A 25,560-nucleotide genomic window follows, 5' to 3' on the forward strand; every position below is an offset into this window, starting at 1 on the left:
AAAGAATAAATATGTCTCAAGAGTTTTTATAAAAAATATCAACGGATACGAGCATTATCCGAAAGTCTTTGACGAAAACCATAATGACCATAACGACCACACACATCGTCGTAAAAATATCCCAGTTGTTCCTTAATAGTTCCTTGTGACCGAGTCACTTCCTGCTTCTATTTAAGAAGTGGAACTAATGTGCTCTATTGCTACAAAATTCCTCTGTCATATCGGGGAAGAAATTCAAAGATATGTGTGAAGCTAACTAACCCGCACTAGCCCAGTTGAATAAGGCCTAGTCACTTAACTTAGGGAAGACTTCCTCCCTCATTAGGGACCTATAGTAAGCTGATGATGATGACTTCTATTATTACTTTGTCTTTTCAATAAGTTTTAAAGCGACAAAATGATTTTATACAAGCATTCCAGTGCTAACTGTATAACAGGAAAATAACCTATTAGTTTTTCATTGAAATATTCTTTTAAAGAATTAAAAAAAACTATTATCCCCTTGACTATTGATATTCCCTAGATAACCTTTGCCAACTCCTATTAATGTAATGTTATTTTCTTTTACGATATCCGATAAACAAATATTTCTAACGCCGACATTTTTTCCATTGTTCGCAGAATCCTTTCCCCTGCTATTGATTTTATTCGGAGCCACATCTGGGACAATAATGGTGGCTGTTCTAATAATGTTAGTGATATTGTGTCAAAGAAAGCAAAGGAAGAACAAACAGGTTCAAATGACGGAGAAACCTGATGTTACAGTAACAGCTGAGGAATTGTTTAAGGAAAACGATCGGAATTCAAATATAAGCGATTTGAAACTTGAATTACGACAAGCTAATGGTAGTTGTGAAGTTGTAAGTTTCTTTTATTTAATAATCAATTAATGTTCGGATATCAGAAGAATGATTTTAAACAATACATATGTAAACCTCCTCACAAAACAAAACACACGCGCATTTTTATCTTACATTTTAAAACATATTCAAGCGGTGCGAAAAAGATAGCTTAATTAAAATTAAAACATTAAAAGGAGACAGATAGTATGGAATACACAAATTTTATCAGTTCGGCGAAAAATAATCGTCACTGAATCTACACAACAAAATACAAGATGTACCAATTGGTATATTTACTATTCTTCACGATGTACGCAAAAGAAACGCATTACAAAAGTAACGCTTCTTTATGAATAATATCATTCTTTAGAAGATATTTTGAATTAATATCTGTACTGATTTCCAATTGTTTTACTTCTTTGTTACTTTTAATTACAATTTTAAATCTCAGATATACCAAAAACGTTTCACAATGAAATGTATTATTAACTAGCTTTTGCCAGCGACTCCGTCCGCGTGTCATTAAAAAAAAACTGAGTAACTTGTGTGATCTTCCAGACTATCCTCTATATCTATGCCAAATTTTATCGAAATCCGTTCAGCCGTCTAGGCTACAAACTCAAACAAACGTCCATCCATCTAAACTTTCGCATTTATAATATTAGTAAGATATTCTTTGACGAATCATTACAAGACAATACTGTACCAAATCATAGGATATTAATTTACCAAATGGTTACTAAAACCTTCATCCATTACGCAGGATTATTCCAACACCGGTTCGGACAGTACCTTGTGCTCCAATGCGAAATTAGGGAGCGGTATTCCATTAGCCGGTACAGTCGCGTTGTCAGCGGTGAATCAGACCAACACATACCAAGGATACAGATATAGTAACGACTACACAGATCCCGCCTATTCTGACTGCTACAAGGTGTGTATTATCTCATAGCACGCGAGCTTTTGATATAAGTTATGTTTTAGCTTTGATTATTATAGCCCTGCCATGGTAATGCTGATGTGAAATGTTTATTCACATTAATAATTATTAAGTCTCATATCTTTATTTTCTTATTTTTATATATAATGTATTTTACATGATTTTTTATTTAAAAAAATAACAAAATAAAACATATATAAAAAAATAGAAGTCCACTGGCTGCGGAATCCGATGACTCAAGCAACCAGTGGTCAGGGCTGCAGAGACAGGAACATCCTCACTATTCGTGCGGTTTCTAAAATAACCGCCTTTTATATCGGGCCCTTAATCCAACTGTCTAGCGAGAGCTTCTTGAGGTATTGGTCGAAGTTCTTCGCTATCAGCCCGTGTACCGAAACGACTATCGGAATAATGGTAGTCGATTTCATACGCCACATGGCGGTAATCTCGTGAGCCAAATCCAAATATTTTAATTTAAATTATTAATATTTATCTACTGTGATATATACTAGATTTAGTTATGAGTGTGGAAGGGTACATCGGTAGAGGTTGACCTAGAAAGAGATGGATGGATTGCGTAAAAGATGACATGATCAAGAAGGGAGTGATGACTGAGATGATAGAGTTATGTGGAGGACAAAAACCTGTTGCGCCGACCTTACGGGAGTAGGATAGGGAGAAAGATGACGATGAACATTCAACGTGTGAAGTATATGATGGAAATATCGGTTTTTGTTATTTTATCTAACAGTGACGTCATTTTAAAGCTATCTGAGCCTCTACCAGCCAGTGGGACAGACCCTTAAGCAAATATAGAGACAGCGGGAATCGATTTTGTACAATAAATCTTTAGAGCGTGCAAACATTTGACTAAACTATCTAACAACTGTTTAGTCCCGCTTTGATTCTGCGTCCACTGCCCGATTTTTAATTGTGCAACGAAACAATTGAATTGGCTGCGAAACAATCGAGAATCACAAAGCAGTTGTGCGATAGTTTCAAAGGTCTGCGCCCACTTGTTCGAATAATCCTATTAAACCGCTTTTTACTATCGTAGGGCAATGGATTCAACAATGGCTATCAAACGTATGTGCATTATGGACACGACTATACCCCGGGATCGTTGCGTGTACAGTCGCCGACACTCAGCGGTGAAAAATTGACACCTAACAGGTAATATTACGAAAATGTAATTCATGTTTTATATTCAATAGCTTTGTCCCGCGAATCTAACCGCATTGAATAAAAAAAAGTAGCCTATATCTGCTTCCAGACTATCCTCTACATCTGTGCTAAATTTCATCGAGATCCGTTCAGCAGTTTAGGCTATGAAGTCTAACAAACATCCCAACTTTCGCAGTTATAATATTAGTAACATATTATGTTAGAAAAATTTAATACTTACTTTACCAATGTTATTGATCTATACTATTATAATAAAGCGCAAACACACACTTCTTTGTTGCCTAAGATGTCAGCAATTACAGCATTTTTCTTAATAATTATTTTTTTAATAAAAAGCCTTACACTTATGTCACGCTTTAGGCCATATATTTTCACGCCATTAAACTTAGGGGGTAAAATTTTTGGATAAAAACCCTAATGTGGGAAAGAGACCATAAGTTGCTGCCAACATCAAGAAAGCAAGGTTGTCATGCTTTGTCATCGTCATGTCATTTTGACATTTGCAATTGATAATTTAACGCATGTAAACAATGAAGGAGCGTCGGTGGCTCAGTGGTTTGATCACTTGACTTGTAATCTACAGGTCTTGGGTTCAAATCCCGCCATGTACCAATGTGATTTTCGATTTTTCGAATTTTTATATGTACATAATTTACCCGACGTTCTTACGGTGAAGGAAAACATCGTGATGCAACCTGCACATATCGACGAAGAAATTCAAAGATATGTGTGAAGTCAACCAACCCGCACTTGGCCAGCGTAATTGACTATGGCCTAGTCACCCCATATTAGGGTAGGCTCCGAGCCCCTCGGTGGGGACGTATAGTGAGCTGGTGATGATGTGATGATGAAACAATGAAATATTTCTTTTTATAATTTTATGCGGATGAAGTCGCATGGGAACAGCTAGTATATAAATCAAATTGAAACGGTTTTATAAGAGTCGATAGGTATTCTTTATAAATAATTATTAGATTATTTTGTATCCTACACGACGATGACGTAATACGTTTTAACCTGAATTCAACGCGAATTCAGGTTAAAGCGGTAATGAATAGCACTCCATGGTTGGACAATTTAATATGAAGTTTGTAAAATAGGTGAAAATTTACAAAGCAAAGTAAAAAAGGTGGTTTTTGAATACTCTAGACAACTATATTTAATAGTTAACTTATAGTTTATTTGGAAATCTAGGAATTAAGACTAGATCCATTTTTTTTTATATATTGATCTATTTGAAATGTTACTACAGTTTGGATGATATTACAATTTTATAAAAAAACTAGCTGTTCCCGTGCGACTTCATCCGCATAAAATTATGAAAATCTAATTTTATTATTTACACATGATGACCAACCATGGCAATCTTGCTTCCTTGATGTTGGCAGCAACTTATGGTCTGTTTCCCAGATTAGGGTTTTTAGCCAAAATATTTACCCCCTAAGTTTAATGGCGTTGAAAAATATAGCCTATAGCGTGACATAAGGGCTTTTTAATAAAAAATGAATTATTCAAAAATATGCTGTAATTGCTGACATCTTAAACAACAAAGAAGTGTGTGTTTACGCTTTATTATAATAGTATAGATAGAGATGTTTGTTGTTTAAAAATATCTAATTTCTCAGTTACAACATTTTTTAATTAATTTTATCTATTTGACTACAATTTCAGTAATTCTTTTAAAAATATTCCATAAAATAAAACAAATAGTTAATACAAAACTATATTTCCATACATTTAGTAAATTTAGTAACAGCTTACCAAATGTACACACATTATGTAAATTACTTTAAGTCCTATAAAGATTTTTAAATGTCCTATTCTATTTATACTTAGGTCTATAAACGGCAGCCTACCGAGAAGCATTGAAACATCATCAACTATACAATTCAATGCGACCAATGGCTCCCAGAATAATTCATTGCAACGCTCCACCAAGCGACAGGACAGTAGTAATGCATTAAATAATTTAGGAGTGCCGACGGGCGAAGGTAAGTTATAGATCTCACCTTTGACTTTTAATAACAGGACCAGTTAAGTAACGCATTCCTTTCTATTAAATAAAAATGAACGTGTGTGCAAGTGTGTTTTTAAATCTGTTAATAGAGAAGTTTAAATTTTACAAAAATGTCAGCGTTTATCTCGTAAAAACTGACAGAAATTATTTGCTACAATTCAGAACATTGCCTAGTCCATTCCTCTATAGTCAAAGGATCTTACAGATTATAAATATTCCAAGGCGCATAAAATAGGGGAACTAGGTTTAGAGATGTCGGCGCCGAATAAATTTATGACCAATGGAAAGGACAGTGAAAATGGCGTAGTTTTTTCAATTGTTTGGGAAAACTTATGGTTGAAGGTCGAAAATGTTATCTATTGTTAAAAATTGTGCAAATTTACGGGGTAACTGTGTAGTTTGAAATAATTGAAAATAAAAGACATGTTAGTTTGTTAACCACACGTTTACTGGTGACATATTTTTGAGTTATGCCTACAAAAATCTATCATAATTTGCCTACTTTACAATAAGAAATCTTGACGAATACCTTAATTCTATTATTTGTATCAGATATTATAATAAGCTGCAATTTATCTGATCTTTATCTTTTTCTTTCATACGTTTGTTTTCCTCACAGGAAGTAGAGTACCAAATGGTGGCATCATACACGGCGTGGACGTAAGATACGCTGCAACTTACGGCAACCCTCACTTACGGACGACTACCAGTCTCGGCTTCCCCACTGTCAACACTGCTAAACCTGCTTCAACTCCTGCGCCTCCACCGTATTCCTCTGTCAGGAATTCTGTTATATTACCTTCAGGTAAGGATTGTTTCCACATATCATAAAATTCTATGAGTGAAGTCAACCAACCAAAATTGGGCTAGTAGCATGGATGACTATGACTTAGTCAACTTAACTTACAAGGCTCTGATCCCCTAAATGGAGACGTATTGTGACAGGAAAAAATTGTTGAACGAATTGTTTATAAAGGAGGGTTTGATATTAATTACCACAAAATGATCTGACAATCTGCAATGGAATATGAGTTCTTCAAGAAACGAGTTTATATAATTCTCAAAGATTAACAACGATAAGAATTATTTATAAAGTAGTTTTCGCCCACGACTCCGTTCGCGTAAATAATAAAAAAAAATAGTGTAACCTATGTGTTCTTCCAGACTATTCTTTACATCAATACCAAATTTCATAGAAATCCGTTCAGCTGAACGGCTAAACAGCTGTTTAGGCTACAAACTCTAACAAACATCCATCTAAACTTTCGCATTTATAATATTAATAAGATATAATAGGAATACTTGGACAAGGATTAAGATTTAGTTGCAATTTTTCTAATGTTGCTGTCCATAGTCGTTTTTACTGTTCGTTATAGAAGAATGGATTCAATGCAAATCATTCACAGAAGTATATTTTCCTTTAGGTAACTCATCGCATTCAATAACGTCGCCGACGAGCCTCACGTCGCCGCAATGTGCAACAAGTCCTATAACAAATTCAACGATGTCAACGGAGAGCGCACAGCCAGTGGTCAGTTTTAAACAATATGTCCGTCCCGCACGTATTCACAGAGTATCTGCGACACACTCACAAATTGAACTACAATTTAATTTAGAAAATAGAAATATTTTTTCAAACTATTTTATGCTACTTCGACCTTTGAAATTATTAGGGATAGTAATTCTTTAAATACACAAATAAAACTAAGATTAGACTTGATGTCTTAAATTCTAATTTAAATTTTTTTCTTACTTATAAATCCACCATTCGACTATTATCGTGAATCATATCCTAGCACAAGCCTACAGTTTAGTTGGAATGGTTAAAGGAAATATTAGTAAACTAGCTGTTCCAATGCGGCTTCATTCGCGTGAAATTATAAAAACTTCATTTTATTGTTTATATTTGTCATATTCTCAATTGCAAATATCATTATTACCGTTAACATAATAACCTAGCTTGCATATTTTTTTTTTAAATTGCAAAACCAGCGCTTGACCACTATCCCACTCAAGGTGAAGATGTGGTCGAAGGATGGTACGCGTTAGTTTAGTAAGTTTGCAGATTGTAGGTTATGATCCGTTTTGCACATAAGGGTGTACCAATTTATTTAGCCCCTAAGTTTAATTGCGTGAATGTATAGCCTAAAGCATTTCGTAAGTGAAAGGCTTTTTGTTAAAAAAAGAATTAATCAATATGCTGTGATTGCTAACATCTTACACCACGAAGTAGTGTTTACGCTTTATCATATTAGTATAGATTACGAGTATTAGATGTACGAGCGTCGGTGGCTCAGTGGTTTAAGCACTTGAGTAGTAATCTACAGGTCTTGGGTTCGAATCCCGCCGAACCAATGTGATTTTCGATTTTTCAAATTTTCATATGTACATAATTTACCCGACGTTCTTACGGTGAAGGAAAACATCGTGATGGAACTTGCACATATCGGCGAAGAAATACAAAGATATGTGTGAAGTCGACCAACCCGCACTAAGCCAGCCTGGTTGACTATGGCCTAGTCACCCTAACTTTAGGGTAGGCTCCGTGCTCCTCGGTGGGGACATATAGTGAGCTGGTGATGATATGATATGATGATAGATTACCAAAAATGTACTGTTTTTAAAAAAAAAAACTAAGTATTGTGATGAAACAAAGAAAAGTTTCATTGTAAGTCATCAATATCTCGACCTAAATGAATTTCTAATTTTATAACACCTATAAAGGTAGGAATGTTTCAATAGCGATTCACAACGCGTTAAGTACGGTGAAAAGCTTTTAATGTGAAATCGATAAACATTCTAAAAGGGTTGTTAAAGGTGTAAACAACATCGGATTTAAAAGGGTGAATCACGGAATGTTTTTAAAATATACATCACATTGAAACTGAATAACGAAACATAATTAAAAACATTATAAGAACATCAACAGAATAATAAGAAAAATAAATCGTCATCAGCATTTGATTAGGAAAATTACACAGTATGTACTCTTCCATACATCTCTATCAGCCGTCAAATCTGAATTAATGCCCTTCATACGAATACTTCACAAAAATCTTTACATTCTTAGGCTTTCTATTTTTATACCCATACCAAAGACCTATCTATACTATTATAATAAAGCGTAAACACACACTTCTTTGTTGCCTAAGATGTCAGCAATTACAGCATATTTTTAAATAATTATTTCTTTTATAAAAAGCCCTACACTTACGTCACACTTTAGGCTATATATTTTCAGTTCATTAAACTTACGGGGTAAATATTTTGGATAAAAACCCTAATGTGGGAAAGAGACCATAAGTTGCTGCCAACATCAAGGAAGCAAGGTTGTCATCATGTCATGTCATGTAATTGATAACTTGACAAATGTGAACAATAAAATAAAATTTTCATAATCTCATGCGGATAAAGTCGCACGGGAACGGCTAGTAATATATAGACGAGGTGAAGAACATGTTTTCACCGGTACTTTCACCGAGAGGTACTATATCAGTGGTCGAGTTTAGTGCTACCAAGTAATAATAAAAATACTAAATTGTAATAAGCTCCATCGTTGTTATAAAATAAAGTTGACAGTGTTACAAAATGTAATACAAATCTATCAAAATATTAGCGTTAGTGAGATTTTGTGATAAATTTCTCAAGTGAAGAGTCAACTATGTCTACTCTATATTTCTTGAACCTCTTTGCAATCCATTGACAAATTCATTAATAATCACACTAATTATATAGAAGCAAATACAATTGGAATTCGCAGAACAAATCACTGCAATGTAACCTTGATTACACAATCTCTGAGACTGTCCTCATTGACTGATTACTTCGTATCCAGTATGGTGGAACTAATCTCCGAATGTTCTCAGGTTGGCGCGACGACGACGCCGCAGTCTCCGAGCGCGCATTACATACTGGCAGCAACAACTAGGGCTTTAAGTAATACTACTGTTACGAAGAAAGGTAAGATATTTTATGCGTTACTAGCTTTCGTCCGCAACTCCGTCCGCGTGGAATTAAAAAAGTGGGTAGCCGGTGTGCTTCCGGATTATCCTATACGTGTATGCCAAATTTTATCGTCATCTGTTCAACCGTTTAGTCGACAAACTGAAATTCTGACTGATGAAACTTGGCTTAGATGTAGAGGATATTCTGGAAAAGCACATAGGCTACTTTCTTTTTTTTTATTAATACGGACCACGCAGACGGGCGGGCGGAAGCTAGTTAATTATATTCACATGTGGTGTTGAGGTTATAAATAGCGTTAGTGAGATTAGAAAAATGTCCAAGTGTATTCTCAACTATGCCTACTCTATATTTTTTGAATGTCTTTGTTTAAATTCTTGATATTTCTACAATGGATTTATTTTGTTTCAGGAAATGGCCATCAACAACCTTTGGCTACACACGTGTAACTAAAAACTATTATAGTTATAGAGTGGTTATGTTTAGTGTAAAATACGTGTTCTATAGGACTTCAATTTTTAAAATATTTTTACATTTTCTAATACTAATGTCGATGTGCTTTTGTTTTATTTTGTGTGTTATTAATCTGTGAGTCTTATTTCTTTTTAATTTGCTTTAACGGCTCTTGTGAATTTATGTCAATTCTTTTATCAATTTTACGAAGCGTTTTGATATTGCTTCGTGTTTAGTCCGATTTATCTGACCCGGTGATTATAAGCGTCACTAAATTATATTACACCTACGTTCTGTCTTTGTGCAAATTGTCACAAGGTCCTTGTTTTGAACCGTCTTGTTTTGCGTCATTCTATGACTAAGTTGGTCACTTTCTGACAGAAATAGCGGCGTTAACGGCACCTATCTCACCAAGTCAGATGAATTTGACGGTCTATGTGTATCATTTCAGATGTACTTTGTCAATTTTCTTAGAGTTTGTGACTGTTGGCCTTGTAGGAATTAAGTCTACTGAGAAATGACGTCATTTATCACTGTTATAATTGGGATGTTGTCAATTTCACAATCTGACTGAGACTGGTCTTGTTACTATTGTAATATTGTAATTATTGTGTGTATAAATATATCTATAAGTTACTTAGCTTTACTACTATATAGTTTAGCATTTATGAGTGTTATTCTATCAAATAGAATATTCTTACGATGAGTTTTAACTGCAGTGACATTGTATTATCCACTCTATCTACAGTAATTAACGGCTAATTCTCACTAGGCTAATAATTTAGTCGAGTCCCAATTTAGTACCTAAATTATCAGAAATACTAAAATTTTAGTCGACTTGTAAAGCTAAAAATTTAGTCGATTCAATAAGTTCTGTTCCATTTTTCTGCAAATATCGTCTTATACTTTGCTAAAAAGCTAAAGTACTAACCTTTTTTAGTCTAAATAGTAATAGTACAACTATCAAAACACTCCACATACTACGCAAGTACTCACTCGGTACTCGACTAAATTACTAAACTAGTGTGACCTAACCCTAATCGATTACATGCAATTGTCTCTGCAGTGAAGCTTTAGTTATTATTTTCTTTTAGTCAATATTCATTGCTATTAAACTAACACTTGTCATCCTATAAGATTGTTGTAATTTTTTTTTGTACATTACTTTCTAGAATTTAATGGAATATTCGTTATAATTGATGTGGATTTTGCATAGATTTTATCGAAGTGTAACTTTTCATTCTTTTTATTTGGATTTCATTTTATTCCTAATTGCTTTTGCGTTATTAACCGTAAAACCTTGTCTATAAGTGTCTATTTCGAAGCAGTTTTAGTTTATTTTCTATGTGTCTTAAGTTACAAAATATATAGTAATTTTTAATTCTCACATATGTTTGAATGAAATATATCAAATTAATATGTACTATCGAGAGTGCCATATCATGTCTCTATGACGTATTATTAATAACATATCGTTACTTTACTAAAATATCTAAAATAATTCACTATTTTATTTGAGTTTAATTTTTTTCAGAGTCAATGCTCAAAAATTGTTTAAAATTTCGATCTAAGACTGACTAGTGTAACCTACATTTTTTATTTCATTTGACATGGAAATAGACTATCGGAATTATTTTTATCGATTTTAAACCAATCATACTTTGAAACACGAAAGTAGAGCCATATAGTAATTATAGTACAGTTGATTGCAAAATAATGGATGACAAAGAATATTTTTAAATCTAGATTCAGTTGTAACACTTTATGTAGAACTAGTTACTGCACGCGACTTCGCCCTCGTGAAATTAAAAAATGTCGCCTATGTTAGTCATAGATAAATTACCTTTCTAACGGTGAAAGAATTTTTAAAATCGGTCTAGTAGTTTTTGAGTTATTTCAATACATACAAAAATAAAAATCTTTCCTCTTTATAATATTAGTATAGATTATTACAATTTTTTTAAATACTGATAAAAATTTACCTTCTTTTTTTTACATAACAATGATGAAATTTGATATATTGTTATGCAAATAAATTTTACACTCTATTCCATATAGAGTAGTCTTCGAATCAATGTTTTACGAGTCGACAGAGTGCCAAATATCATCGATGCCACCTCGATGGTTGGCATTCCACAACGACGAGGTTTTCACGCACATTCTTACCTCGTACAGTCGCGTTGTGGAACACTCTGTCCTCAGCGGTATTTCCAAACAGTTACGACTTAGGGGCCTTCAAGAAAAGAGCTAACTCCTCCCTTAAAGGCCGGCAGCGCATCTGCAGTACCCTTGGCATTGCGGATGTTCATGGGCGTCGGATAACTTTATATCAAGCGATCCGTTGCTCGTTTGCCCGCTTTTCTTATAAAAAAAAATGTTAAGGCTTGTTATTGTTTTCGACCGTAAGTTTATATGCGTTGGTACTTTCGTGTTTCGAAATTATTTTTTCTAATTCATTCTTGTTCTTTCTGTAATACTTTAAACCACAATTTGATATTAATAGTCAGTATGTAGAATTATTGTTAAATTTCAATATTTTATGTTTTTTAAATTTATTATTTGGAACCGTTATCAAACATGATTCTTATTTCATCTTGTACTAAAACTAACAATTTCCACAAAATATATTTTTATTTTTTAACCATAAAATAGTACTTAGTATTTGTGCAAAATAGTGTATTAGAAAAATATCGTAAAATATATTTATCAAAGAACCGTTATTTAGCTTTAAAAAAACACAAATAAAACCTAGTAAAGTCTTAAATTATAGTAAACTATACAGTTTACAAAGTGCGTTGTTATAACAATTATCTATATGAAAACGGTCGAATGATTGGTCGTTTGATAACGGCATCAATTCAACAGACATTTCCGATACCGGCTTCACCTCCAAAATATCGATTACTTGAACAACCTTAGGAAATTGTGACTCGTAAAATTAATGACTACCCTCGTTAAATTCGGTAACGCAATGTCCTTTCCAGTTAGTAAACAGATGGTCTACACCTAGAATAGTTAGAGCTGGCGCACATTGAAAACTAAAATATCGCACAACTGTTATACGATTGTTTAATAATACAACTCTTTGCACAACTAAAAGTCGAGTAGTGCGTACCTCGTAAGCTCATAGAAATCAAAGCGAGACTAAACAGTTGTGCGATAGTTTAGTCACTTTAGCGTTCTTAAGGTTACAAGCTTAGTCCAATATCACCAGTCATCTAATAAAAAATATTGTCAATGTGTTATCGCTAACTATACCCGAATTTTCCGCACCGCTAAGGCGTATTTAGTGTAAATTATTTTTTTTTCTGTAAAGGGGAGGCTGAAAACTAGCGCGGCCTTTAGTGACAAGCTGGCATCATCTTTTGGCCGAGAATTTTTTTTTATTTCATTAAAATGTTTTGTTTTTTTTTTTTTTGTATTTTTTTTGTCAGTAAAAATGTTTTTATTTTTTTTCCTTGATAACGGTTCTAAATTGAATTATTTAAAAGGAATATTTGTGAAAATTGTACTATGTAACTATGTATAAAAATTTCATATCGTTAGAAATTAAATCGCTTAGATCCATCCGTCTCTAAAGTATGTAATTAAATTCGTTCATGCGATTTTCTACCCTGTTTCAACTTGTGAAAAGACGAATTTCATATACATAAACGCTTAACGCTCGCTATTGTTTTAAATCAGGTTTTTAGGCGTCTGTTTATACAATTATGAGGTTTTCCTCTACATTTGCAGTATCTTGAAATATACCGATTAATATGTACAAAGAAAATGTGCATGAAATTATAATGAAAACAATTTTCAACATAACAATTTTTTTTTTGCTTTGGCCGAGCCACTGACGGACCTAGCAGACGAAGTCCGCTACATGGTGTTAAGGGCCTTATAGCAATTTGTTAGAAATGTTTTTGCTTTTTTTATTTTTTTTTTCATTTTCTTGTTTTGTATTGTGTTTGTTTATAATTGTATAGTTTCGGTATTTAGTTTAAAATATTATGGGACTGACATGTTTTAAGGAACAAAAGTCCCTTTAAAAAAAAATAAAAAAACATTTTTTTTACTACGTGTGCATAAAAAGCTTTGGATGACGTCACAAAACGTCCTTGTAGACAACCACTCGTAGAGTATGTATATACCCTACTGATAAATACGGTTATATTCTGAGTGCGATGTAAGTTTGTTTCCATTGTAATAACCTCCAGCCTAAATGACTGAACCGATTTTGAAAAACGAGGTGTCATTTTACTCGTCTTCTTACCTAGAGTGTCATAAGTGTTATCGGCATAAAACACTTACACTAGACGTCAGAATTGAAACTGTAAAAACAGTGAAAACACAGAGTTCGAATCACAATCGCCTTATTTTTTCTTTTGTTTGTATATTTTTCGATGTGTTTGATAATATTCTATTAGTTATAGTCAGTCGGTTTTTATAATATGGATATGTTATCTGTGGGCGTCTGGCTGCAGTGACGTTATAAGTCAATGGAGTTCTGTACTTATTAAATGGTATATTTCTTACTGCATCGCTCTAGTACGTGTAATGTGTGAATTTCATTGACTAAAACAAAGACGTTCAAATTAATAGAGGAGGCATAGTTATCTATTGTTAGCCTCAAAAACACATGTCAATATCATTTATATATTTAGTATTTGAATTAATTGCCAATATGTCATTAAATAACATTTAAATGTTTATATTCTATTTTGTAACATTGTCCATTTTTTATAATAAAAGATGGAGATAATTATAATTTTGTAAAATGTTTCATAAATGTCAATACACGAGGTGGCACTAAACTTGATAACTGACAGTACCATTCAGAGAAAGTACCGGTGAAAAATTTCGTTCACTGCCGCGTCTATATTTGATTTGAATGTCTGTTTGAAATCAATATTTTTTTCACATTACGCATCGTATAATTATTTTTTCTGTGATACGTAGATTAAAGTTTTATGTAAATAGTAACTGCTACTTTTGTAATGAGTGAAAACTGTTAAAAATATGTATTTTAGGTAAATAGAAGCTTTGGAAGTTGGTGACGTAATTTTAGTTGTTAGTTAAATTGTAACGTTTTACCGGAGTGAGATAAAGTTAGTTGTGTAATGTTATCGCAACATTAAACTATTTGAATTAGTTAAAATTGTACAAAATACTTTTTTTAAAAATAAAATAAAAATTTTGGCCTACGTAATCGGAATATTTGATTTTTATTTCATAACCCATTATTGCCGACGGCCGTGACATTTTTTTATAATATAAGGTGGCAAACGAGTAAGCGGCCTGAATCCACCGAAATGGAAAGCGACCGCTGCCCATAATTATCCGCAATTGCAGCGTTGCCTACCCTTAATTGACGGAGGAGACGCACATGAAGACATGCGTCTCCTCCATCATCAAATCCACTTTTCCTTCCCATCCTTTCTTAAAGGGACTAAAATTAGGCTTATATTACTGAACAAAATATTGCAAAACATTGATTTGGTTTAAACTTTACATTTAAGAGCGTGCGCCTAAAACTAAACTATCGCACAACCGTTTAATCTCGCTTTGATTCCCATGAGCTTATATGGAGCGAACACTACTCGATTTTTTGTGCAACTAATCAGTTGAATTGGCTGCGAAACAACCGACAATCGCAGTACAGTTGTGCGATAGTCGATTGTTTGTGTGCGATTGCTACAATAAATTACTTCAAATTAATCGACTCAGAGTAAAAACTATACAATATACATTTCATTGTATACAATATACGCTAAGTCATACAAGGAAGTGACCTTAAGCTGATGGATTAATTTCCGATTTAATTCAACCGATGCCTTCACGTAACAATGAATAATGGTAATACAATTCACCTAACAGAACACCCTATAGGTTTATATTACAGGGATTTATATAAAATTAGCTATAGCGTGCGAATTAATAAAAAATAACTACGTAATCTAACCTGACGTTTTTCGGCGATAATGGCCATAGATATATAAAAATGTTTTGTAGCTCTATGGACATTTATTTATTGGAATGAAGGCCAAATCCTTAAGTGAATCTGGAGAGTCCCGGGATCTCCAAAGAGTCTTAGAGAAGACAGACAGATTTGAAGATAGCTATACTTTGATACATTTATTTCAGATGTTGGTAATTGTTATATTCTAGCTGTTGTTTACGACTTCGTCTGCATAAAATTAAAAGATAAAAACATATCCTATGTTACACACTGATAACGTAGCTTTTTAATGGTGAAAGTATTTTTGAAATCGGTCAAGTACTTTTTAAATTGTTTCAATACATACACAAATCCAAAAAAACAAATCTTTCCTAGTTATAATATTAGTATAGATTTGACCTATTGGTTGCTTCCTTGTTAAATATATCCTTAACATTCTGATTTGAATTCTGCTTTCAATTCCAGCGTTTGTTAGAGGTCAATTGCAAACGAAATACCTTTGGAATAAAAAAACGCATGCCTCTGTGGTGGAACCGAGCAATTCCAAAACAACTAGGCCGACTGTGGGGGATTGAATCTCTAGCATTTAGCCAGTCACATACCAAATTGTGAAATCCGATTTACCAGTCCGACGCTGTGTCAATACTTTTAGTTCGGTAAAAAATATATTCCCAAACCAAAAACATTTATGTGGAAAGACTTTTATTTGACGTAAGTTTGATAAATATAAATAAATCGGCATAAATGTACTGATAATCCGTGGTACTTTAAGAAAAAATACCTTGTTCTTTACAACGAGATAAACAACAAATTCCGTTTTTTCTGGCATGCAACAAATTTGTTAGAATGAGTTTCACAAACGACAGGATAATCATAAAAAAAATAAAAAATGGGACTCACTTACAAGCACTAGCTTTCGGATAAAAAAAGAATTTTCAAAATCGGTTTACCAGGGGCGGAGTTATTCCGTAACACACATAAAATATACAGACAAATTGAGTACCTTTTTTGGGAAGTTGGTCTAAAAGCATTTTGCTGAGTACCAATGACAAGATCTTTTTTCGTATGTTGTACGTAGTTTCAATGCGGACAAAACATTCAAACGAATGTAAAATGAAGGTGGAGCACGGCCAAATTCCCCGATTGTACATCTTTAACCCTAGAAATGGATATGAATTTCCATTTAATGACAGGTCTACGAGTTTGACTTCGATGTCGTTTAATCACAAAGAAAGAAGTCTTTGGATATATTTTTTATCGGTTAAGAAAAAACGTTGACTATTCATCGACTGTCATTTGTTTTCAACATATTTCGGGTCTATCTATACTAACATAATAAAGCGTAAACACACACTACTTTGTGGCGTATGTCAGCAATCACAGCATATTTTTGAATAATTCTTTCTTTAATAAAAAGCCCTACACACGTCACGCTTTAGGCTTTATATTTTCACGCTATTAAACATAGTTGGATAAAATCATAATATGGGAAAGAGACCATAAGTTGCTGCCAACAACAAGGAAGCAAGATTGCCATGGATTGTCATGTCTTTTTGACATTTGCAATTGATAAATTGACAAATGTAAACGATATAATGATGTTTTTATAATTACCTGCGGATGAAGCCGCATGGGAACAGCTGTTAAATAAGTTAGTTCTATGGTACATTTACCTTAAACATAAATACGTTTTCACATTTTCTAAAAGCATACTTCTTACCATATTGTGATAGTTCCGTTTAAAGTATTTTGCATAATGTAGAGGTTTTGTCGGGATTACGTCGCCTTTGTCGATGGTTTCGTTTGGAATACCTTAAGGGACGTCACCCTCTCGTGGTTCTGTCATTTTTGTGGTAAAAGATAAGAATTCTTTGTTAGCTTTTACAAATTTCTAAAATATCTGATGTTTAAAAAAACTGAGGTTTCATAACTCAGTTTATTGGAGAGTGATATTATCGTGATAAAAGTACAGAAACACGAGCCAAAAACGATGTGAAAAAAACTTTATTATAACCTAAAAAGTTAACAAATGCCTGACTAAATTTGATATATTACCAACGAAATTGTTGTTTGTTTCCCCTTTTATTTTGTGGTTGGTGTAAACTTATTTTATGTGCCTACATACGTCTGGTCATAAAGATACTACGTGACGTTTTGACAACAGCCTTTTCTGATAGCTTTTGGGAGCACGAATTAAATGATAAACAACGGTTGTGGTTTCAAACATATACACTAAGGATTTACAAAATTCAGTTCACGAGAAACAATTATATACCTCTAGCTTTCGTCTGCGACTCCGTCCGCGTGAAATTAAAAAAAGAAACAAAAGCAAGTAAGTAGCCTAAGTTCAACCAGATTATGTTCTACATCTATGCCAAATTTCATCCAGATATGTTTAGTCCTTAAGGCTAAAAACTCTAATAAACATCCATCCATCTATATAAACTTTTGCATTTATAATAGTATGATAACTAGCTGTTGGTCGAGAATCCCTCTACGCGAAATTAAAAATTGTAACAAACAAATGTTATTTAGCAATAACGTAGCTATTTAAAGGTGAAAGGTTTTTTTAAGTTAAGTCTAATAGTTTTTGAGTTATTTTAATACATAAAAAAATACAAATACAAAAGAGAAAAGCCTCTGTATAATATTAGTATAGTTATACAATACATTTTTACGCTAGTAGAAGAAGGTATGATAGTCTGTCTCCGTATTCCAATACGAAGAAAAGGGAAGTCATCTTAACTGCAGCCTAGTTGGGAAAGCTCCTACAAGAAGCGTTTATCATACTAGCTTTCGTTAGTGACTGTCCGCGCGGAATAAAAATGCAGTAGTGTTCTTTCAGACATTTCAACACTTGTTTATCATCGAGATCCGTTCAGCAGTTTAGTCTACAAACAAATAAAAATCCATCTATAAAAACTTTCCCATTTATCATATACATAATAGTAAAATTACTTGAATAGTATAAACATTGTAATATATAATTTCCTTTATCTTCCGTAATAACTAACAAAGTTGAATCTGAATGCCGGTGAAATTAATTTTTTTAATGAAAAACTTGGAATATCAGAATTTCTTAGTTTGTTGGACATTTTCTGTAGAAGCATTTAATTAAAACGTGCTTGTTGCGACATTGCGGACTGACGCCGAAGTAATTCCATATTCAACTTTTTTTAATATCATATTCTGTTTACGTTAGAGAGAGATAGACTATATGACTGTCTTCTTCTAAACTCATTGTAACTATAGAAGCTAAGGCAACAACTATTTTGAATTTCAGTTTATCGAAAACTTATTTAGGTAATTGTTATTTTAAATCTATACTAATATAATAAAGCGTAAACATACACTTTGTTGCCTGAGATGTCAGCAATCACAGCATATTTTCGAATAACTCTTTTTTTATCAAAAATCCCTATACGTCACGCTTTAGGCTATATATTTTCACGTCGTTATAAGGGGTAAATATTTTGGATAAAGCCCCTAATGCTGGAAAGAGACCATAAGTTGTTGCCAACATCAAGGAAGCAAGGTTGCCATGGTTTGACATAATGTCATGTCATTTTGACATTTGCAATTGATAATATAACAAATGTAAACATTAAAGTATGTATGTAAATTTACAATTTTTGCCTTTCCACCGCTGCTACTGGCATGCGGATGATCTCAGGGTTCTCGCGGAAGATCAGCGCTGGGTGCATTGAGTAGTACCCAGCATTCAAAGCTGAGCGTGGACCCAATCCGGTCAGCATCACAATGTTTTATTATATTCTTTTATTTAGTTATTTACATTTTTTTCCCTATTTAGTTACTACGTTAGTTTATGATTGTTTTTCTCTTATGTTTGTTTTTTACTTATTATTTCTGATTGTGTTGTGATGCTAAGATAAAATGTTATTTTATTTAAAGTAAAGTTTTTATAATTTCTTGCGGACGAAGCCGTACGGGAACAGCAAGTGTAAAATATTTCCCATTAATATTTTACATAACCTTTTATGTAATGAAAGTATATAAGAAACGATAACCCAACAACAGATTTAATTCTTAAACTAAAACTTCTTATCGCTTTAGAAGTATAACAGGAAAGCCCTCACTTGAACATTTCCTATTATGGAACTACTTACAAAAGCTCAAGTTAGAATTAAGTGATTTGGGATTAACTTAACCGAGATTTAACTGATGATACATGTCATGTTTATTAAGGTTTAAAATCATATATCTCATATACTTAAAAGTTTTTTATTATTTTTTTTATCAAATATTTACAATTCTAAAAATATCAACGATACAAAACATTACAGAGGCCCTTCGATTAAAAAATTGTGTCAAAAATAGTAAGGCTTTTAAACTTACTTCTCGTAACATTGCTCGAAACGTTGAAATTAAAAAAGCAATAAAAAAATTAATGATTTTAACTATTAATTTTTTTCATCATCATCGTACCAGATATAGTTTTATATATAACTAGCTGTTTCTCGCGAATTCTTCCGCTTAAAATAAAAAAAAAAAATAAATAGCATAGCCTATGTTTCTCAGCGATAACGTAGTCTTTTAATGGTGAAAGAATTTCTGTAATCAGCCCAGTTGTTTTTGAGTTATATCAATACGTACATGAAACCTCTAAAATAGAAATCGTTAAAAGAAGACGCTGCCTCCTGAAACACAGTTATTACTAGCTCAGGAGACAGAGTCCCACGAACTGTACTAAACTGTTTTTGATCAATAAAGATTTTTTTTTTTAGAAATCTTTTCTTTTTATAATATGGGTATAAGTTTAGTTTTAATTATTTAAATTTTAAATCATTTTACTTTGATTTCGCATTTTTAATCTTCGTCTCATCTTTCCTCAATTTAATTAAAGAACTTTCACTTCTAGAAGCTTCCTTTACTTTGTAAGGCTCAGATTTTAATAGTTTTTTATTTGTCAGATCAATTATTACGTTTTTAGAACTATTAGAACTGAATTATATCATCGTTTACAGCATTTTATATAAGCGCCTATAGCCTAATGGTTTGGGATACGGACTACGATTTTGCGGTCGAGGGTTCGAATCCCGACATTCGACTATCGTGAGCCATATCCTAGCACAAGCCTAGAGCTTAGTTTGAATGGTTAAAGGAATTATTAGTTAGTAGATTAACAAAAATCTACTAACATCTTAAAAAAGAACAAAAAAAAACTTTATTGTGGACTCATACTTTTGTAATACTTGTTTAAAAATGTTTTTTTTTTATTTCCAACTTATAATGTTCTGAAAATCCTATTTTTTATTAAAGTTACTTTTAATATTAAATTCTTGCCAGTAACTTTGTCCACGTGAAATTAAAAAACAAAACTTAGTAAGTATTAAAGTAACTTAGCAGGATTAATTTAATTGTTGATTTCCAATTAAAATCGGGAACCTTCGAACATTTCCTATTAGTCAACTATAGACTTTTAAAACTTGGTAGTCAAGTTATTCAAAGTTAACTACAACTCGAGTTTGTTATTGCTTTTCGTATTACAATATTCTTAACTTATTTTAAGATTTAAACTTTGCATGTAAGGTAAAGAACTTGACATGGATACATTTGCCAAGTTAGACTAAAGTTCATACTTACAACTTTAACTTATGACCTTAAAATAATGTTCTTTTAACAGCATTTTTCTGTAAATCTTTCACATACCTTTATTTTTATACTAGCTTTCGCCCGCGACTCCGTCCGCGTGGAATTAAAAGAAACAAAAGTGAATAGCCTATGTGTTCTTCCAAACTATCCTCTACATACATGCCAAATTTCAGTGAAATACGTTCATCCGTTTAGGCTACAAACTCTAATAAACATCCATCCATCTAAATTTTCGCATTTAAGATTTGATATAAGATTCATTTTTTTTAGAAGCTCAAGACTTGACATGTCCTATAGACGAACTTTGGCGTCTTCCCATCCTTTCCTCATAAGATATGGTGGAAAGGGAAAGAGACTAAAATTAAGCCTCCGGCACGCATAAATGTCCCTTTTAATTATCTTTTTCTTTTGAGAAAAGTTTCAGAACTGCCGTTATTTCTAAATCCGCTTGATAGTGATTGACATGTTTTTCGTTACGTGTATAGTTTTGGAAGTCCTTAACCTCCATCACTGTCAGTAATGATCAAGTCTCAACAAATTGCATTTTGCAAGGCTTTCCATAAAAAAGTAACAAGTCAAATTACTTCCCTCCGACCTTTGTCGCGACTTTTCTTTTTACGCGATGGCTTAAGATTAAAAGACGTTCCATTTCTCTTTGAAAACTTCAGCTGACTGTATTTAAAATGTTTGACCTCAAAACTAAAGTTAAATTTCATGCTGTGGAAGATGGAGATTATCAAATATGTATGAAATATAACAGTGTTATAATACTAAAAAAACTGATTTTCCCTAAATCTAAATAAAACAACATGACAAGCGTCAGTTTCGCAGTCGTTAAGTTCTTTCCTCACCATAGCAATCGGTTTCCTTGATCGGATTTTTGAATTTCAAATATACATTAATCAAACGTTCTTATGTTGAAGGAAAACAGCGTGATGCATCATGTACATATCTGTGATGAATTTTGAAAGATAATAAACCAGTTAATCAACCGGTCTAGTCCAGACTGTATTTTTTTATATCATAAGGTGGCAAGCGAGCGATCGACCACCTGAATTCGTCGAGAAAGCGAAGCGATTGCTGACCATAGATATCCACAATTGCAGATAGATTGCCTACTCTTAATCAACGGAGAAGAAGATGCACATAAAGAGGATATTTCCCCTTTATATGCGTCTACAACGTCAAATCCACTTTTCCTTCCCATCCTTGCCGTATAAGAAAGTGGTGAGAAGGGAATGGGATTAAATTTGGTCCTCAGGTACCGCACTCATCAGAGGAATAGCGGAGTTATCGCCATCATATTTCGACCACATCTTCACTCTCAGTCGGTGGGATCTTGGTCAAGCGCTAGCTTAAAAACTCAAAAAAAAATTGCTTCCACTTCACCTGTGCCTAGTCTAGTCACCCTTAACTTAGTGTAGATTCAAGTTTGTAAGGATGTATATTATTAATTGACGATGTAAGATCACTTAATCCATTCTATTCATTTTGTTTCTCACGTACGTCGAAGATAATTGATTTCCGTCGAAGCCTCCATACGTTGATAGTCTATTTTACGGTAGCTGCCTGCCTGTAAAATAGTTTATTATTCTTTCAGTAGTTTCTGCTAGCGCTTTGATGGGACGGAAAACCCATTAAGATACGTTTTTTTTTAATCTTATCTGCCAAAAATAACTGAACTGAAGAAAACTGAATAGGTAAAATTAACATTCCAATACTGAAAGAATTATCAAAATCGGCACCATAGTTTTTGAGTTATTTCAATACATACAAAAATACGAATCTTTACTCTTTATAATATTAGTATAGATATAAATGACAAAAATGCGTCAAAAAAATATCAAAATAAGCATCTTTCTTAGCCGTGGAAATTATTTAAGTAATAATTCTTTCCTTGAATGTGTTTCTTTAGGCACTTTTTTCCAATTCAGACGTTTGCCGTTTGTTTATTTTTCATTTCTTCTCGTATTTTCCGTCTTCCTGAACACGGCTTTTGTTATTTTACTTGGGGAATTTCAGAAAGATTGAATTCATAGCAGGCTAAATGATTTAATGCGTTCAGTTTTTTCCTTCGGGATTTTCTTGAGCTACTGGATTAAGTATTATTTTATAATTTGACTGATTTGTGCAAGATTTGATGTGATTTTTAACATTTACAATTAACTTTAAACGAATATTCTTACTAATAAACTATTTTTTTAAATTGCGTCCAAGAATAGTCTAAAGCAAATTACAGTAATTTCTGTTATTTTTTTTTTATTGAAAATTTTACGGAAAACACAAATTAAATTGATGCACAAGGCCCCGCAAAACCAATATAATTGGTTTGTCCGCGGGTGCGGTGTTACAATATTACATACATAGAGTGTCGTAACTACATTTATATTAGGATATATCTTAAAGAACCCAATTAACAAAAAGCGTTGTAATTATCGTTAATAGACATAAATATTTTTTTACGATATAAACCTATATTATGTTAGAACCTATTTCCGATTCTTGAATTGGTTTTCGAACTTCTATATCGCGATCTAGGAATCAATGCACCTAAATGCACGCCATCTCGTGGCGAAGAACCGAAACTAGAACACTATATCAACATTGGACAGACTTAAATTTTATTTCTTATTCTGTGTGAACGTAAAATTCAATTTCGTATAAAAAATCAATAAAACCAACATCCAATTACGGTGATCGCTCAACTACAAAACATAGGCACAGACTAAAAAAATACTAAAAGCTTAGGTGGTAAATGAACTGTGTATTTCCTTTAGTGTTGCCAATTTATTTAGAACCGCAATTATATTTTCGGATGCTTTATCACGCTTGGATAAGGTTGAATTTCTAATCCAGAGAGGTCTTGTTATACTAGATGTTGCCGGATCTCGCTTATAAATTTGAAGGACTATTGAGTAGTGTTCGCGTTCCGTCAACAATAGTAGTCTATACAATTTTGATGGAGTTATTTGAGCGTAGTTAACAATTACGCAATTTAGTATTGAAATTAATTGATGTAAACCTTCAAAAAGTCGTATCACCTTCGAAGGTTACCAACGGAATATGTTGCCTTAGAAAGCAACATGTTCCGTTGGTATCGCAAATGTCTAAAGGCAATGATCACGTTAGATCTCCCGATGCTTCTTTGTCCACTTTCTTATTGAAAAAATATGTAACTTGAAAGATTTGAAGAACTAATTCTGTAGTTCCGGTGCTACCTTCTGAGGCACATCCATCCTTCTAAACTATTACATTTAAGACTAGCTGTTGCTCGCGACTTCGCCCGCATAAAATAAAAAAATAGCAAAAATATGGCCTATGTTACTCACAGATAAATTACCTTTCTGATGGTGAAAGAATTTTTGAAATCGGCAAAGTAGTTTTTGAGTTATTTCAATACATACAAAAAAATAATATTAGTATAGATATGACTAGAAGAATTTTATACTCTCAGATGCTTACCTGTGCATTTAACCGTGATTCTATTTAATTAATTTAGCCATATATTCTATCAGTTTTACTTTTAATCCAAAAGTCTTCATGTCGGATTAAATAGCTTCTTATATGTCCATACAAGATTAAGTTACGTTAAAAACTGGAGGCACTTGGCGTCAAGCCAACAGACTTAGATGTAATAATTTATTACATACAAGCTTCTAAGTAGACAAGTTGATAAAGCCAAAAACACTAAAGTTTTAATTGTTATTACATAATTTAATTTGATTTAAAAGTATTTCAAACGTAATCAACCATAAAAGATAAAGCCTATGTTAGTTACAGATATATTACCTTTCTATTGGTAAAGAATTTTTGAAATCGGCTCAAAGACAGAGAAAGTAAAATTGGCTCTTTACTATTCTGGTAACTATGTCTCCTGCACTGTCAAATCTACGTTCCTTTCGCATCCCTTTCTTGTAGCGAAAAGGGTGGGAAGGAAAAGGCACTAAATTTAGGCCTCCGAACCACATTCATCCAACAAAACGCGGAATTGCTCCGACTTCACGCCTGTCTTCAGTGTAGTCGTGGTATTGCTGGGGGCGAGCCGACCCATTCGTGCGAAGATGTTAAAGCGGGCTCAACCACTGTTAAAACAATGAGTTGCATCGGTTCATATTTTGCGGTCTCGTTTTATGAAACGGTTACATATAATTAAGCAATTAGAAATAAGAAAGTCGTTCTATTTCCAGCCAGTAATGAATAAATTACGGTGCAATTATACCAAAGAGGTCGTAATGTGAAACAATACAAAACCAACCTCCACTTCTGGTATTCGTTTTCGGTTTTGCTAATGAGGAAGGCATTACAATTTTTTAACCGCGCTATAGTAAAGGCAAAGCCATCTCGGGTCAAAGTAATTAAGGTGTTTGTTTACATTTTGCGTACCAAATTAGAAAAAAGAGTTATGCCGCCGTGAATTGCCGTCCCCCACTAAAGAAGTTGTTTATTAAAAAAATAAAGTCGACAAAAAAAATTAAGATGAAGTTATGAATGTCTAATTACAATGAGCAAACGGTATACTAATGTAGACATATTGATAAATTACATGTGACAAAGAATAGTTAAAAACAATGATTAAAAAAAATAAAAGTACTATAGAGATGCC

General features: G+C 33.0%; 1 protein-coding gene across 1 annotated transcript in view; it reads left to right on the top strand.

Annotated features, from left to right (window-relative positions):
• The window catches only part of LOC106108775 (irregular chiasm C-roughest protein-like), a 69,436-nt gene extending 58,180 nt beyond the window's left edge, over nt 1-11,256 (top strand). The window contains exons 15-22 of the mRNA XM_013290036.1: nt 622-860; nt 1,606-1,776; nt 2,840-2,955; nt 4,804-4,958; nt 5,604-5,789; nt 6,409-6,515; nt 8,851-8,944; nt 9,359-11,256. Coding sequence (XP_013145490.1) covers nt 622-860; nt 1,606-1,776; nt 2,840-2,955; nt 4,804-4,958; nt 5,604-5,789; nt 6,409-6,515; nt 8,851-8,944; nt 9,359-9,396 — 1,106 coding nt within the window. The 3' untranslated portion in view covers nt 9,397-11,256. The remainder of the gene's footprint in view (nt 1-621; nt 861-1,605; nt 1,777-2,839; nt 2,956-4,803; nt 4,959-5,603; nt 5,790-6,408; nt 6,516-8,850; nt 8,945-9,358) is intronic.
• The last annotated feature ends 14,304 nt before the right edge of the window (nt 11,257-25,560 follow it).

Source organism: Papilio polytes, unplaced genomic scaffold, assembly GCF_000836215.1.
Source record: "Papilio polytes unplaced genomic scaffold, Ppol_1.0 DF821400.1, whole genome shotgun sequence".
NCBI classification, from domain to species: domain Eukaryota; kingdom Metazoa; phylum Arthropoda; class Insecta; order Lepidoptera; family Papilionidae; genus Papilio; species Papilio polytes.